The 16,250-nt window shown below is 37.9% G+C and overlaps 1 protein-coding gene across 3 annotated transcripts in view; it reads left to right on the top strand.

Moving 5' to 3' along the window:
- The window catches only part of plxna1a (plexin A1a), a 230,202-nt gene that overhangs the window by 161,960 nt on the left and 51,992 nt on the right, over nt 1–16,250 (top strand). For all 3 annotated transcript variants that reach the window (XR_007927413.1, XM_051879527.1, XM_051879528.1), the window contains exons 11-12: nt 7,762–7,858; nt 12,316–12,506. Coding sequence is in view for 2 of the 3 variants with exons in the window: in XM_051879527.1 (XP_051735487.1) it covers nt 7,762–7,858; nt 12,316–12,506 (288 nt within the window). In the remaining variant the exon portion in view is untranslated. The remainder of the gene's footprint in view (nt 1–7,761; nt 7,859–12,315; nt 12,507–16,250) is intronic.

Below are 16,250 nucleotides of genomic sequence, written 5' to 3' on the forward strand. Positions count from 1 at the left end.
AAAACCCCTCCTGATGTGCTGATGTGTTATTTTTACCCAGGCGCACAGGTATGCTATCAAAATGACTAATTATATAAGACTGACCCACACAAAAGGCGGCGTTTTTTTTCTTCCCTCCCTCCTCACATTCCAGCAGCTGCTCTGTTTTGTTAACATCGGCACTTTCCAGCCCCATGGACCCGGAATCTCCTGCCTCACCCGCACGTATCCGTACGCTCCCTCCTTCCCTCCATCCCCCTGATCAATGGGCTTGCCAGCAGAGGACGGGCGCAGGCTGGGGAGATGCCCAGTGTGTCTCTCTATTTCTGGCCTCCATTCATTTTCCCCTGTGAGGGTAATTATGCATTTTGGGCATGCAGGTGGAGAGAGTAAGAAAGAGGACCTATACAACTCATATGTAACTCAAACTATTGTACATGCACAACTGCTTACACCTTTCAGGTTTATTATAACTGGATACATAATAAGTGGAGTTCTTTTTGTCTTTTATCATGTTCAGAAGTTAGTTTCATGCTTTCTTGTTCTCTTTTAAGGTCAGTGTGTAGTTCCAGCCTGTGTTCTGCAAAGCTGTTTTACTTGTATTTTGGGGGGATTTTTTCCCTTGCAGTTTGCGTGATAAGTGGCAAAAGATGCTGCAGAAATTGCATCAAAGTGATTGATTAAATGTTCTGTCACTTAAAGAACAGTCAGATTTATGTGAAGCAAACTTTTATCACTTGTCACTTATTGTTTTCATCCTGGTCATATTACATCAAAATGAAAAGGAAAAAAAAGAATGATTTTTTTTTTTTGGCTTGTAAGCGATTTGTCGACTAAACATCCGTGATGCAAATCTCCCGTTCCATCACATCCCAAAGGTGCTCTAATGGATTGAGATCTGGAGATCATGTTCAAGAAACCAGTTTGAGATGATTTGAGCTTTGTGATATGGCACGTTATCCTGCTAGAAGTAGCCATCAGAAATGAGTACTCTGTGGTCATAAAGACATAGACGTGGTCAGCAACAATACTCAGGAAGGCTGTGGCATTTAAACGAATTCGCATGTTGAGCAAATTGCAGCCTCAGTTTCCTGTTCTTAGCTGACAGGAGTGGCACCCGGTGTGGTCTTCTGCTGCTTCAAGGTTCAGAGATGCTCTTCTACAGACCTCAGTTGTAATGAGTGGTTATTTGAGTTACTGTTGCCTTTCTATCAGCTCAAACCAGTCTGGCCATTCTCCATTCTCAGTCCCGTGTTTCTTGGGAATATCCCGGATGAGCCCCCAGCCTCTGGCATTAACAAGGCATTTTCACCCACAGAAGTGCCGCTCACTGGATATTTTCACCAACAACGATGCCACATTCAAAGTCACTTAAATCGCCTTTCTTTCCCATTCTAATGCTCAGTTTGAACTTTAGCAGATTATTCTGACAGTGTTACAAATCCATGGTTTTATAACAGTAAAAACTCTTTTCATGTAACCATAATGTTAAATTGTGTCATGTTTATCAAAATAACACTGATAAAAAATATATACACACACTTTATTGAAAACGTCTGAAAATCCACTTTGTCTGTGATAAAACTACACAAACACATCACGAGTGTCACTACGGGAAGCAGAAAGTGACACTCCATTTTCAATTTTGCCCCCGACTGCAAGCGGCAAATCTCGCCGATCGGTCTACGCAGCGCCGTATGATGTCAAACACACCTATTGTTGCATTTAATTTTCATGATTTGCACATTTCTCTCTGCAATAAAAATAAAAACTAAATGTGTTACAAAATTTGAATGTAATAAAGTAAAAAAAAAAAATGACAGTAAAAAGTAACACTTATGAGAATAATGTGAAAAAAATGTCCAGGTGCATTATGGTAATGGAGAATTGGGGGAAAATTTATGTAATTGTCATGAAAATGTCACTATGCAGAATATAGGCTTTTATAGGTTACAGGCTTAAATTTATTTATTTATTCATTCATTCATTCATTCATTCATTCTCTTTTTCTGAGGTGAAATGTGGCCAGGATATGTTATTTTGAGTTTTTTAGCCACTTTTTATTTTTAATTTTGAAAACACATCATTAACCATGGCATGGTGGGGCATTGTGATCACAAAGAGAAGAATGTATAGAGAAAGTCACAGTCTAGCAGACATTGACATTTATCATCACCTGTCATGTCAGCTCAGCACCTGAGGGGCTTTTTTAAAGACCGTGTATGCATGTGTGCGAGGTTCGGCGCGTATGGAATAAGTTGCCGGATCATGGTTATTCTTAATTGGGTCATGTGCGTGTTTCTCCTCACCTTGTGTTGGAGGCCTGCATCGGCCTCATGGGAACTCACACTTGCACAAGCAATTAATTACTCTCCGCCATGTCTCCATGATGACCACGGGCTGAATAATGAGCGTTATTATTCATCCAGTCTCAAGTAGACGCAGAGTTCTCCCCGAGCTCCTCTCACACTGCCCTCTCTCATGAAACAGAGGCCGTTGTTTTCAACCACCTTTTCGATAAATTCTGCATATGTGACCTTTTTCTAAAGAACAATGCACCCTTTAGTTGTTTCCAGCCATTTTGTGGTCACCAAAATCACATGACCTCAGTCACATGATGTTACCGCCACGATTAGCATCGAATATGCCGATTGTTTGACTGAGGTGAGCGTGTAGTGTAATGTCAAAGGCATGTTAATGATGATATGAATAAATCATAGCTATGTTTTTGGACGGCCCTCGGAGAACAGCACCGGCCGTTGTTAAGACACGACGTATGTGTGGGAGGACAGCTGGAGCTCTTTAAAGTTTAATGGAGCTGGGACGCTGGTGATGAGACGTAGGCAGGAGGAGCGTGAGGGTTCACATGTCTGCTTAGGGAAGAATGTGTGTTTGTAAGCGTGGAGGTCATCTGCGGTCTGTGGAGGATGTGTTTGATCAAATTGGAGCGTTGAGAGAAGCTGCCAATGATTGGTTGTCAGAAGAAAGGCCTTGTGACTTGAGGGTGTTTAGCGGTTTACCCTTGACCTTGTGCCTTTCAAAGAGTCGTCAACTGACTCTTTGGTTTTGTTCGGATAGGCAACAGACATCTGATTTTTTTATTTTTTTTATTTATTGCAATCTCCGACTCAAATCTTTTTAGATGTTTGTAACTAACCACATCAAATCTTATTTTTAAAAACTGTTCACATTTATATGTGGTATGAAATCGGATTAACGCCATTCACAAGTCAAGTGGCAAATTGGTTTAGTTGTTTGTAATCTGAACCAAACACATTAAATCTGATCATATTCATATAGGGGTTTGAAATCTGATTAAAATCTGATTTTTGGCTATACATTTCAGTTTCAATTGCACTACCATTCAAAAATTTGGGGTCAGTAAAAATTATTTGTTATTGTCATACTTCATCGGAACAGTACGAAACTTGGTAAAGGTTTTGGCACTTGCTATGTGAACACACACACAAAAAAAATCATGATTCGAAAAGGTTAAATAGTCCTGAAAAAAAAAAAAAATAGTCACATTTGTGCTCCTCATGGTCAAAAATGACCGCATTGGAAATTAATGGGAGATAAATTTCATCTAGTGAAAACTTTTGGTACTGCGGCCAAATAAAATGTTACTGAAAGATCATTTTTTGAGATATTAAGCTCAAATTTGGAATACAATTTGTTTAGATTCATGGCTTTGATTTTTCTTGCAGTTTTAGAGTAAAATGTGTTTTTGGAAATATATATTTCATAAAAATATTGAAAATAGTATTTTTGTACATTAAACGTGACAATAAACGTAAAATTCTGTAACTTTTTATAAGTTAACTTTTTTAAAACTTTTTCACTTCAGCAATAATTTGCCAAGTATCATCTTTGAAAAGAGATCAACATTAAGTCTGTGCTCTAAAGCATTCAAAATTTATGACAGTTTAAATTGGAAATTTAATTTTCAGGTCTATGCTCAAAAAGTGAATACATGGATTATAACTACAGCGTAAATATAATTTAGTACCATAAAATCTCCTAAAAATACAAAATATTAAATAAAAACATTATCAAACTAAAATATACATTGTATTCATCAAAGAATCCTGAAAAAAAAAAAATCACAGTTTACACAAAAATATTAAGCAGCACAACAGTTTTCAACATTGATTTAATAATAATAAGAAATGTTTCTTAAGTACCCAATCAGCATATTAGAATGATTTCTGAAGGATCATGTGACACTGAAGACTGGAGTAATGATGCTGAAAATTCAGCTTTGACATCACAGTAATAAATTACATTTTAAAATATATTAAAATAGAAAACAATTACTTTAAATTGTAATACAATTTCTGTTTTTACTGTATTTTTAATCAAATAAATGCAGCCTCGGTGAACATAAAAGACTTATTTCAAAAACATTTATAAAAACCTACCAACCCCAAACGTTTAAACTTTAGTGTATGTTCAGATGTGGCATTAATCTATTAAATGGTGAATGGGTGAACATGTGAGAGGTCTCAGACGTGGTCTATGTATGAACATGTCAATAGTGCTGTAATCCCTCTGATGCTTATGTTATCTGATGCGCCTCGTGAGTTCATCATGGCGAGATGTCATGATGGACATGAGCAAAGGCAATTTTCAGTTTTCCGTCCTCGCTTTCCACAGTGACAGCTACTCAGTTATAGTAGAAGTAAGTCTCTCGCTGTCGCGCTGACACTTAAATCAGTACTGCAGCAACCGATGTGGATATACCGGATATTGACTGCACTGTCAGAACAAACGGACCTGATTTCATCACTTGCAACATGACAGACGGGTAAAGTCATAAAGATCAGATTTGAAGGAAAAAAAATCTGATTTATGTGCAGTGTGAACAAAACCGGTCCTATGCTCACCGTTAACGTTTGTTGTGTTGCGTTAACTAGATTTTATAAACAAGATAACAAATACGATACAGTATATGGACTAGTGTGTTTTCTTTCTTTGAAAACAATCACATTGAATATCATTTTGCGTGATCTTTATAGCCATACTGAAAGCGACAATGGATAATTCACCTCAGAAATTGAAAATAAACTAAAGGAAACAAGAACGTTGAAACTGTCAACTCAATGTGAACAATCCTTTTTCAATGCCCAGAAAGGTACTAAAAACATATTTAAAACAGTTCATGTGACTACAGTGGTTCAACCTTAATGTTATGAAGTGACGAGAATACTTTTTGTGCCCCCAAAAAATAAAACAACGACTTTATTCAACAATATCTAGTGATGGGCGATTTCAAAACACTGCTTCATGAAGTTTCGAATCAGTGGTTCAGAGCGCCAAAATCACATAATTTCAGTAAACAAGGCTTCGTTACGTCATAAGTGTTATGAAATTTCAATAGTTCACGTGACTTTGGCAGTTTGATATGCGATCCGAACCACTGATTCGAAACAAAAGATTCGTAAAGTTTTGAAACTTCATTGTCGCTTCATAACATTAAGGTTGAACCACTGTAGTCACATGAACAGTTTTAAATATGTCTTTAGTAGCTTTCTGGGCATTGAAAAAAGGAAATGATCTTGCTGGCAATGCAGGCCTCACTGAGCCATTGGATTTTATCAAAAATATCTTAATTTGTGTTCCGAAGATAACAAAGGTCTTACGGGTGTGGAACGACATGAGGGTGAGTAATTAATGACAGAATTTTCATTTTTGGGTGAACTAACCCTTTCATACACTAAACGAGAGGTTGGCTTTTGAAAAGGTTTCTGCGCAAAAACTCTGTTTTGATGTTACATTTAATGATGCACATTTGAAATGCACAACAAAACTGGCTTGACATGTATTTTGTATGTTTAGTTGGTCTTTAAAAAAAACTACCTCAGCCTCAGTGGTCAGCCATTATGTGTGTGTGTATTTGCACATGTGTGTGTATATGTTGGAGACAGTTGAAGCCAAATGAGATGTGTCAGAAAGCAAATTGGAAATGCCAATTTCACTTAAGTCCCAGCAACACGCTTCACGCCTAAACTCCGCCACTTGTTTCATGTGTAAATTAATGGCTTCCGCTCTGTAATTTAGATTTTTTGAGCTCTCCCACACGCCCTCATTCTATTTCACCCCGTTTCCGTCTCGTTTCCTCTTTCCCATGTGCTCCCCGACCCCTCAGCTCATCCAGAAACGGCCAGGCACGCACAGACAAATCGCATTTCTCTCTGCGCGCTGCAGGGTTCTGAGTCAGTAGCTTTGCTTGATGAGACGGTTTCTGATACTAGAACCTCGTCTGTAAGTGTGCTGAATGTCTGCTGCTGTTTATCAGTGCTTGTAAGGAGTGTGTGTGAATGAGAGGGGCCGTAGAGAGGAGGCTGCTGTCAGGGTGGAGTGTTTTCACCTCCCCCCATATTGATCTGACAGTCTCACAATTGCGTGATGAGAATCCTGACTTGTCTCTCCTTCGCTGTCCGTCTCACTCTGTTGCTCTCTTCGTTTTATCCGTCTCACTCTCTTTCTCCCTCTCTCAAGGATACACTCTTAAATGGCAAGATTTACATGGAGCGAGATAAGCCAGCATGTTTCATTCATTCGCTGCCATTTCAGCAGGGCTGAGCTCGAGCTGTGCACCAGAACACGGTTTGCGTGCGTTTTTCTGAACGCTCTTCATCCCGGCGGTCCCCAGTTGCATGTCAGGATCAGTGCAGTAAATCACTGATGCGCTGCACAACAATATGGTCACGTTGAATTGGAGGCATTCTCACTTTTGCGGGGGATTTGTTTGTTGTTTTGTCTTGTGTTGAAGGGTTTTTTGTTTTATTATAGGTCGTTTTAGTGGATAGACAATGTTGGATTCAAACTCTTATGTCTTGTGTGAGCTTCTCAGCTAAATGTCCAGCAATTTTTTTCTTTTAGTATTATTTTGGGCCTTTTTTTAGCATATTTTTTCTATACACGTAGAGAGAGGACATGAAATGGTTGAGCTGCATGGGTAATGGAAATTGAAAAATGTTGCAAGCCAGATTCAAACTCTCATTTCCTGCATATGAGCTTGAATGTGTCTAGCAATATTTTGTGTGTGTGTTATTTTGTACATTTTTGTCTTTTTTTTTTATTAGAGACAGGACAGGAAATTAGTTGCAAGCCAGATTCAAACTCAAATTTCCTATGTGAACACCACAGCTGAATGTGTACAGCATTTTTTTGTTATTTTAAATATTTTTGTCTTTTTAGTTGAGAGAGAACAGGAAATTATGACTAGAATAGGAATAAAAGCACCATAGTGAAACGTGTCATTTAGTGGGGGTTTTTTTGGGCCATTTTGTCTATTTTTTGTCTTTTTAGAGGATAAACACTATAGAGAGAGGGCAGGAAGTGATGATAAGAAGTGGGAGTAATCGGATCTGAAAATATTGCAAGTTCAATGTGTCATTTAATAGTTTTTTTTGGTGCCTTTTTGTCTTTTTGGTGGAAAAACACACTGTAGAGACAGAAAATTATGGTGATAAGCAGGAAGAGTGGGATGGGAAAATCTGTGAATCACATTCAAACCCATATTCAAACTCATAGCTCAATCTTTAACATCTGTTGCAAAAGTGTTTATAAAATGTATTTGTTGAAAATTGTTGAACACCCCTTACCTGTGGTAAAATCACTATAAAACATGAGCTTTTGAGATGTTTTGCTTTATTTTATGACAGGAATTTAAGTTGATGGAGGCTGGTATAGTACAAACTAAAGGCAGAAAAGATCAGTTACCAAGTGTGATGAACAGCATGGAGTCATACCTATGTTTATTTTCTCTCTCTCCAGTATGACTATGAAGGAAATGACATCAGCGACCTGCCGGTGGACCTCTCAGTTGTGTGGAATGGAGATTTCGTCATTGACAACCCCTACAATATCCAAGGTAAACCTCGCTTCAGTCTGACACATCCGTTCCTCTATAGTCACTCTTTTTGTAGTATCCACACCTCTCTCCAGTATGTCTGTGAAGATGAATTAGGGCCGTTTTATGCTTGGCTGCATGTCAGGCCTCACTGCTCTCCATACAGCTTATCTGTTCCTTCCTGAGCTGTGACTGCAGCTTGCCGCTGCTAAACAATGAGAAACCATGTGAAACCCTCATTCAGAAGGAATAAAAAAGGGTGGCAGTCGAGAAAGTGTGGTTATGGGTTCACATCCCCACCTCGATGCCTCAGCCTAACTCTTCAAGTAACTCAAAATGACCGCTTTGGTCATTTTGGGTCGAGTCCAGGTCCATTTGCTGCTAATATTTCAAGTGTCAGGCTGGTAAGGAGCTATTTAGAGTGCTGAGTGAATGGTGACTCTGGAGGGCCATCCAATAGATCGCCACACCTGGACAAAATCAAGCTCTCAGCACCTTGAGTGATGGTAAAGAGTGCCACGCTTTTCCGTTCTTCTTTTTCCCATCTCTTCGCTGTCAACAAAATCTGAAAAATGCTATTGTATACGGAGATAGGAAGACATTAAGACGCACCCAGATCCAATATGTGTAACATCCTGTCTACTAAGATGCCTTCATCTGGTCGGTTTCAAAAGATAAAATTGATAAATGCTTCACTTCGGTTGGATGGAGTACAAGTAAATTGATTTGTATATGTCCTTTCTTTTTATGATTACATGTCAATAACACTACTGTTCAAAAGTTTGGGGTCAGTAAGGGCACAGTAAATTGATCAAAAGTGACATTTATTCTGTTACAAAAGATTTATATTTTAAAAAATGCTGTTCTTTTGAGCTTTGTATTTATCAAAGAATCCTGATAAACTTTATCAGTTTCAACAAAAAATATTAAGCAGCACAACTGTTTTCAACATTGATCATAATAAGAAATGTTTCTTGAGCAGCCAATAAGCATATTAGAATGATTTCTGAAGGATCATGTGACACTGAAGACTGGAGTAATGATGCTGAAAATTCAGCTTTGCCTACACCGAAATACATTAAAATCTAAAACAGTTAGTTTAAATTGTAATATCGATCTAATAAATGCAGCTTTAGTGAGCATAAGAGATTTTTTTTTTTTTTTTTTTTTTTTTTTTAAATATGAAAAAATGTTTTATTGACCCCAAACTTTTGAACGGTATATATATATAAAAATGATGTGCTTGACAAGAGATTATAGTGTCTTGAAAGGATGTCTGTACTGCAAAAAAATTATGAAATAAAAATGTATTAATCCGTTTTTGTTTTTCTTTTCCAGATAAACATGTCTACATCCTTAAAACAAGATAAATTTACTTGGAATAAAAATTGCATAAAATATTAAAAGAAAATATATGCAAAGAAAAACATCTTGAATTTAGTTTTTTAACCACATTGACATATAGTTCTTAAATCTCATAAATCTCACTAAATTGCTAGATTTGTGTAAAAAAAAAAAAAAAAAAAAAAAAATGATTTCAATGCATATTCTCTAAATAGTCTTAATATCTATGCAACTTTCAAACTATGTAAACTATCTTGTTTTCAGGATGTTGAGATATTTTTATGCTGTATTTCTCTCTCTCTCTCTCCCTCTCTCTCTCTCTCTCTCTCTCTCTCTATTTCAACACTGTCTTTATAGCACAATAAATTTATCCATCTTCACCACGCTGCCAGAGAAAAAACCCAGCTTTGCCCTGCTGTAAAGTGGAAATGTTAATGTAATTAAATCATTCATTTGGTTCAGTTTAATTAGCGCAGCGCTACTTTTAAGCTTAGCCGTGGCTAATCAGATTAGCACGAGGCTGAGACGGATGGATACGCTGTCGCCTTTGAAGTCCGGCGGCAGTCTAAGACACCAAGGCAACAGAACATTCACCCAGTCCCATGAAGCTCCAGGGATCCATGAAAAATCTGCCATCTTTCTCTTTACAATGGGAATTTAACATCTGTAATTCGCTAATTGCTAGCGGTAGCTGAGGTGATACCTTTGTTTCATACATCATACAATTTTTAATCTCTCCTCCTGTCAGTTGACAGTAAAAGGGAACTATTTTGAACATTTTAGATCAAAAACATAGCAGAATATGTTTGTGTGCTCTCATTTTAAAGTCACCATGAAATCAAAATTGACAATTCTTGTTTTTTTATGGAGTGTTTATTTTTGTAAATGATTTATCCGTGCACATTTTTTTAAAATTCACATGCCTTTGTAATCTTAAATCAAAATAACTTCCCCTCCCTCTTGCAGTGGCATCTCTTCTCTTCTCTGATGATGTGTTTACTAGTGCAAGGGCGGGGCAACCTGTCAATCACGAGATCAACCAATAGCCAACCTCAGCCATCCAATCAATTCCAAATGGACAAAATCAAGTTCTTCACAAAGTCTTGTTCAAAAAGCTGTTTCACTCAGTTACATGTCACAACAGGGAAGAAAAGACTATTGCAACTTCTGTTTCATGCCGGCTTTACGTTTTCCAGATAGCATAATTAGCATTAACAGGTGTTGGTTGTGTAGAATAACTCATTTGTTCAATGCAATACTCTATTACATGCTTTCAGCTTCAAACAAAAGACTACCATGGTACTATTTGGATGTGTACCTGCTGAAAAACAGCTAAAACCAACCTAAGCTGGTTATCTGGTCTTCCAGCCTTTTCATAGCTAGTTTTACAGGCTGGCTTAAGAGGGTTTTGACCAACTTTTACTCCCATTTGTGATAACTATGACTTCTTGCCGGGGACTGTAGACCCAAATTTTCGAGTTTGGGAACATAAAGGTCTCACTACTTTACATGATCTATTTGAGAGGGGCCACTTTAATGTCATTTGACCAATTAGTCATCAAGTACAGTATTCCACGACAGGATTTTTTTCGTTATTTACAATTGAGAGACTTTGTGAAAAAGGACACTACTTTTCTCACAATCCAGGACATTTCGGCCATGAAGAGACATCTTTTTTCACAAATAAACAGTTCTACAAGTTCTTTTTACAAGGTTCTCAAGGATTGTGGCTTTTCAAATACAAACTCCTTGAAGAGGACGTGGGAAAGGACACTTGATATACAAATCACAGACGATCAATGGGAGGAAGCATGGAAGAATGCAGGGACCTTAAGCATATGTAACAGAGTAAAGGCAATGCAGTTGAAAATTTTGCACAGAGCTCACAAGTTTAAAGAAGACTGCTTGCCAGTGTGCCCGAAATGTAAAACAGAGCAAGGAGATCTTATTCACTGTTTCTGGTTTTGTAGGGAGATTCAGAAGTTTTGGGTTATGGTTGAACAAGAACTTAATGTTATTTTATCTATTAATATTGGCCACGGTCCAAAACACATGTTGCTTGGAATATACGATGACATTATCGTAGACAAACATAAAAAGTCACTTTGCAAGTTCCTAACATTCTGTGCAAGAAAAATGTATTCTTTTAAACTGGTTAGTTGATAAAGCCCCTTTTAGGTCACTATGGCACAGGGTTACATTGGAATATGTATCATTAGACTACTTAACCTGTGCTTCTTATAATAAAGATGTCCTATTTCATAGAAGATGGGACCCATTTTTGGTATATATGGGCTTAGATATATCCTCTATTCTTATTAGAGGGTTTGTTTAATGAGGTTTAAATATGTGCGGCACATTGGAGCAAAAATGTGTAAGGTATATTGTTTGTATGTCTATGTCATTCTCATTTATCATTCTCATTCATCTCATTTATTTCTCATTTATTGATTTATTGAGGTGGTAAGCCCTTTTTTTTTTTTTCTCTTGTTCGATTTTAAATTTTGTTTTGTAATGTTTAAAAATTAATAAATACATTAAGCGGTTTTGACCGCTTCCTCAGCTGATCAGGCTTGGAGACCCATTGACCAACCAGCTAAAACCAGCTAAACCCCAGTCTTAAACCAGCAAAGACCAGCAAAGTCTGGTTTCAGCTGTTTTTGTTTTGTTTTGTTTTGTTTTGTTTTGTTTTGTTTGCTTAAATTTTCAGGTTATTTATTTTTTAATCAAACATTTGTATTAAACACTAGACCATCTGATACATCACTTGACCATGGTACTGCTTTTTTAATTAATAAGCCACTCATAAGGATTTGCATTATTTTACCACAGTAAACAGGTGTATCTAGGCTCATTGTGAGATGTACATGAAACTCACAACTAAAACAGTGGCAACAGCAATATAAGATAAAAGACACTGATGTTTGAAAATAATCACATTTATTAAGCCTAATAAGCGCAATAAACTCTTCTTCAGTCGAGTATTACAGTTCATTAGCTCAACTGTAGATGGTTTATGGTTGCCAAGCAACTTGGCACGTTAATGAAGAATTCATCTGATGTGCGGTCGCAGGTTTTGTCCTCTGCTCTGCTTGCTTATTTATCCCTCTCTTTATCTCTGTTTCTCTCGACAGCGCACCTGTACAAGTGTTACGCCATGCGGGACAGCTGTGGGATGTGTTTGAAAGCGGATCCCCGGTTCGATTGCGGCTGGTGCGTGCAGGAGAAGAAGTGTTCGCTGAGACAGGAGTGTGCTCCTCCAGAGAGCACCTGGATGCACCCCAGTGCAGGAAACAGTCGCTGTGCGCACCCCAAAATCAACAAGGTAGCACTCGTTCCCATTCTGTCACACCCCATTTAACACATTCACTATTTACAAGGCTGTCAAACACATTTTTTATTGTGTGAGCATTTAACAGGTGTTGTTTTTGTGGAGCAGTGTTAAAAATGAAGGTTCATCGACAGTTCTTTGCATCTTATGTTCATCAAAGAATCTGTCAAATACATTTTTTACTGTATAAGGTTTTTTGAGTAGCTCTATGGTTCTTTTAAAGGTTATTTTTTTTTACATTTTTAGGTTGTTCAGTTCAATGTATACAATTAAAGTATCATCGGTTCATGCAGCAATGCCATAAGAGGCTTTCGCACCAGAAGAACGTTTTCATAGTTCCTATTGGTGGAAGTACCCGATTTTTGGCGTGTTTGCACCGTATGAACTGGTAACAATTTTAGTTCTAGGAATGCCTTTTTGGACAACTAAATTAGCTCCTACTTCAGAGTTAGGGTCTAACCCAGCACAATAGGAACTACCAGTAATGTAAGTGTACGTTGATTGGCCGAACGCATGCCATACGAAACACCGGCTCCCTCCATTTTAGACACAGTTTACATATAATTACTCCACGAACATGGAAAACAGCGACACATGGGGCTTTCGCACCGAAGGAACCTTTTCATAGTTCGTAGAACTAATGGCGGAAATACCCGCTTTTTGGTGTGTTCGCACCACAGGAACTGAGAATGAATTTAGTTCTAGGCCTTCTACGCCTTTTGGGGGAGCTCAATAGGAACTACCAGTGACGTAAGTGTACAGTAATTGCCCGAACCCACGCGAAACACCAGTACCCGCCTATATATTTACTCCACAAACTAACTCTATGAACATGGAAAACAGTGATAGATAGACCTCTGAACTTTTATGCTAAGGAGAAAATATAGCACGACTTTGAGGGGACCTAGTGAAACATGATTATGTATTTCTGCTCAGCTAGCAACATTGGACATCAACCACACGGCAAACGCTAATACTTTTTCATAGACTGATTAATCCTGCGGCGTCAAAATAAAAGTCACAACAACAAGCGCAGTTTACATCAGAGTTCTCACTGGCGGTGCGAATGCAAAAAGGAAAATGGCAATAGGGAACATTTAGTTCTTGGGGAACCGCCCTTGTGGCTAGTTCCTATAACTACCCGTTGCGAAAGCCCTATAAACATACAGAAAGCTGATGTTAACAGCATTTACTCTGATATGTAGCACTGTAAGAGATTTCGTCTCTTAGCACTCCTTTTCGCCACTATAAAGATCCTTTTGTGGAATGGAATCTTTTGTAACACTATAAATCTCTTTATATTTATTAGAAGGGATTTTAACAAATATTTGTTGTTTCCCACTTCCCATCTTATCATAAATGTACGTTCAGAGAAGCCATACGTTTACTTCCTGTATGCTAATGATGGCAATGTACTGTTTTTCAGTTTCTATAACACTGACACTCTTAATCTAAGAAGAAAAAAACAAAGGACCTCCATCTTACGTTTTCAACAGTGGCTGTGCCAAACAAATCTCTCGCTGTGCTTTTATTGCCGTGCAGCGGTGGATTGATGCTAATATACTACGGTGTGCCAGTGTTGGCAGCTGGCAGTCTGAGAGACAGCGGTGTCTCTCAGTAAGATTAGCCCCTGATACTGGGTAATTGCCAGTGGCACAGTTGCTAATCCATTAGCTCATGCCTGTCTCTCTGCTTACTTATCGCTCTATAACCAGAGCTGAAAGCTTGAATGGAGGAAAAGGAAGAGGTACAGACAAAGAAAGGGAATGGCGTACGCTTGTTTTCAGTCCACATGGAATCAGCTGACCAGTTTGAACGGTTGTTGTGATGACCACAGGCCCAAAATCAGACCTACAGCAAGTCTTCTGAAGTCGTACGATAGCTTTGTGTGAGGAACAGACAAAATTTAAGTTTGTATTGACAGATTTTCCCCTCTACAGCAGCTCTCAAATCAGATGGTGCTATTAGACACATGATGTCAAGCATTGTATGTTCTAGCATGTCTCGTGACCAAACATCATTGACATGACATGTTGATCTCCGTGTTTGATTTAAGAGCTAAAGTGAACGGAAATAAAACTGTGAAGGATGGAAGTACAGTGCGCTAAATGTGTTCAAACCTACAAAACTGCAACACAGTCTGTACGTCCTTCATAGGCTCATTTTTGGACATTTGTGGTACGGCTCTGGTGTTATTAGCGAGACTGCATGAGGGTAGTGAACCGGGTCCAAAATAAACACTCGCCAAATGTGAGTAAAATTGCCTTTAGTGAGTAAATAAAAGGGAGTTAGTCGCCAGTTGGCCCAGTATTAGGCACAGTAGCAGTAAATGGTTTAAATCAAATTGTGAGAATCATAATTTGATATTTAGCAATGCAAATCAAACCATCTACTAAATAGTCAGTGGGAAAGTGTACCATCATTAGTTTACTTAGCAAACTAAAGTATTTTTTCTCCAGAACTTCACGTTCCAAAAAAAAAAGAAAATATTATTTTTGTATTTTTATATAGGCCTGCTACTATTTTTATTCATATTTTGAATTAGCTTTTATTTATTTTTCATTTGTTTATTTTTTTTTTTGTAATTTTGTGCTTTTGACGATTTTGTTTTTATGAATGTTTATAAATATACTTAATTTATTTTATTTCAATTTTAGTTTATTTCAGTTAAATTAAACTTATTTCAGTTGTTTCAGTTCAAAATGTTTTAGTTTTTCATTTAATTTTTGTTTTCATCTTTATTTCAGTTAACAAAAATGTTTATTTAACGATAACAACGCTGGAAACTATGAGCAACAAAATCATTTATTGGCCCAGTATAGACAATTTATGTTCCATTACAATTCTTAACACAAGTAACATTATGCTATGCCTATATATTTGATCCTTTTCTTGCAGTTTATCCATTCCTACCACACTCATGCCCTTGTTTCTTTTCCGTTCACATCAGAGCCGTGTGACTTAGTATATTAGCCGGTGGATAAGCTTCTAATTTCATTTGGAATGGAGTGTTTAAACTGGGATTTTCTGTCTCTCTCTCTTCAGAGAGACCCCTGGGTATGAGTAGTAATTGAATTTGCTTTATGTCTGTCTTATTGTCTGCTTTTTTGCGTCTCTGTTGAAGCAGTCTGCTGATGTCAAAGTTGTGCCTCTATGGTCCAAGGAGGTCTATAATACCTGAAGAGAGCTAGCCGTTAGCCTTCCTATTCATCTCAATGGCAGCTACTCCATGGTAAAGTTGCTGGGTGGACATGCTGGGTAGAAAAACCCTGACAATCTTGGGGAAAAGTCTTCCTTATACTGCTTCTTAGCTCTTGTTTTTCCCAAAATGCACCTCTTCACTTCGGCATCAATATCACATTAACTTGCTCAGAGTGTAGATTTTTTCCATTTCTAATTACACCAGAGGAAAGCGCACCTAACCAGGGGCAACAGCAAGGTTTGTTATGCCGAACATTCTTTTCTTTATCTCGGATTTTCTCTCTCTCACACATACACACACCCCATCACACCTCTGTCAACAGTAAGCAGCACTGATAAGCTTTGACACTGAAATATGTAAAATATACATGTTGTTCTGCCTTGTTTTTCATGCAGCGAGATGAAGTGAGACAGGCAATGAGAGGCGGTAGACAGAACCAGTGTGTCTGGTTGGATGATTCAGTTTGCATTCGCTTCATGTGGGTAACAAATGAAAATAGTCTTAAGCCTCACGTTCCTTTAGGGAGACGGACTTCT

Source organism: Ctenopharyngodon idella, chromosome 22, assembly GCF_019924925.1.
Source record: "Ctenopharyngodon idella isolate HZGC_01 chromosome 22, HZGC01, whole genome shotgun sequence".
NCBI classification, from domain to species: Eukaryota; Metazoa; Chordata; class Actinopteri; order Cypriniformes; family Xenocyprididae; genus Ctenopharyngodon; species Ctenopharyngodon idella.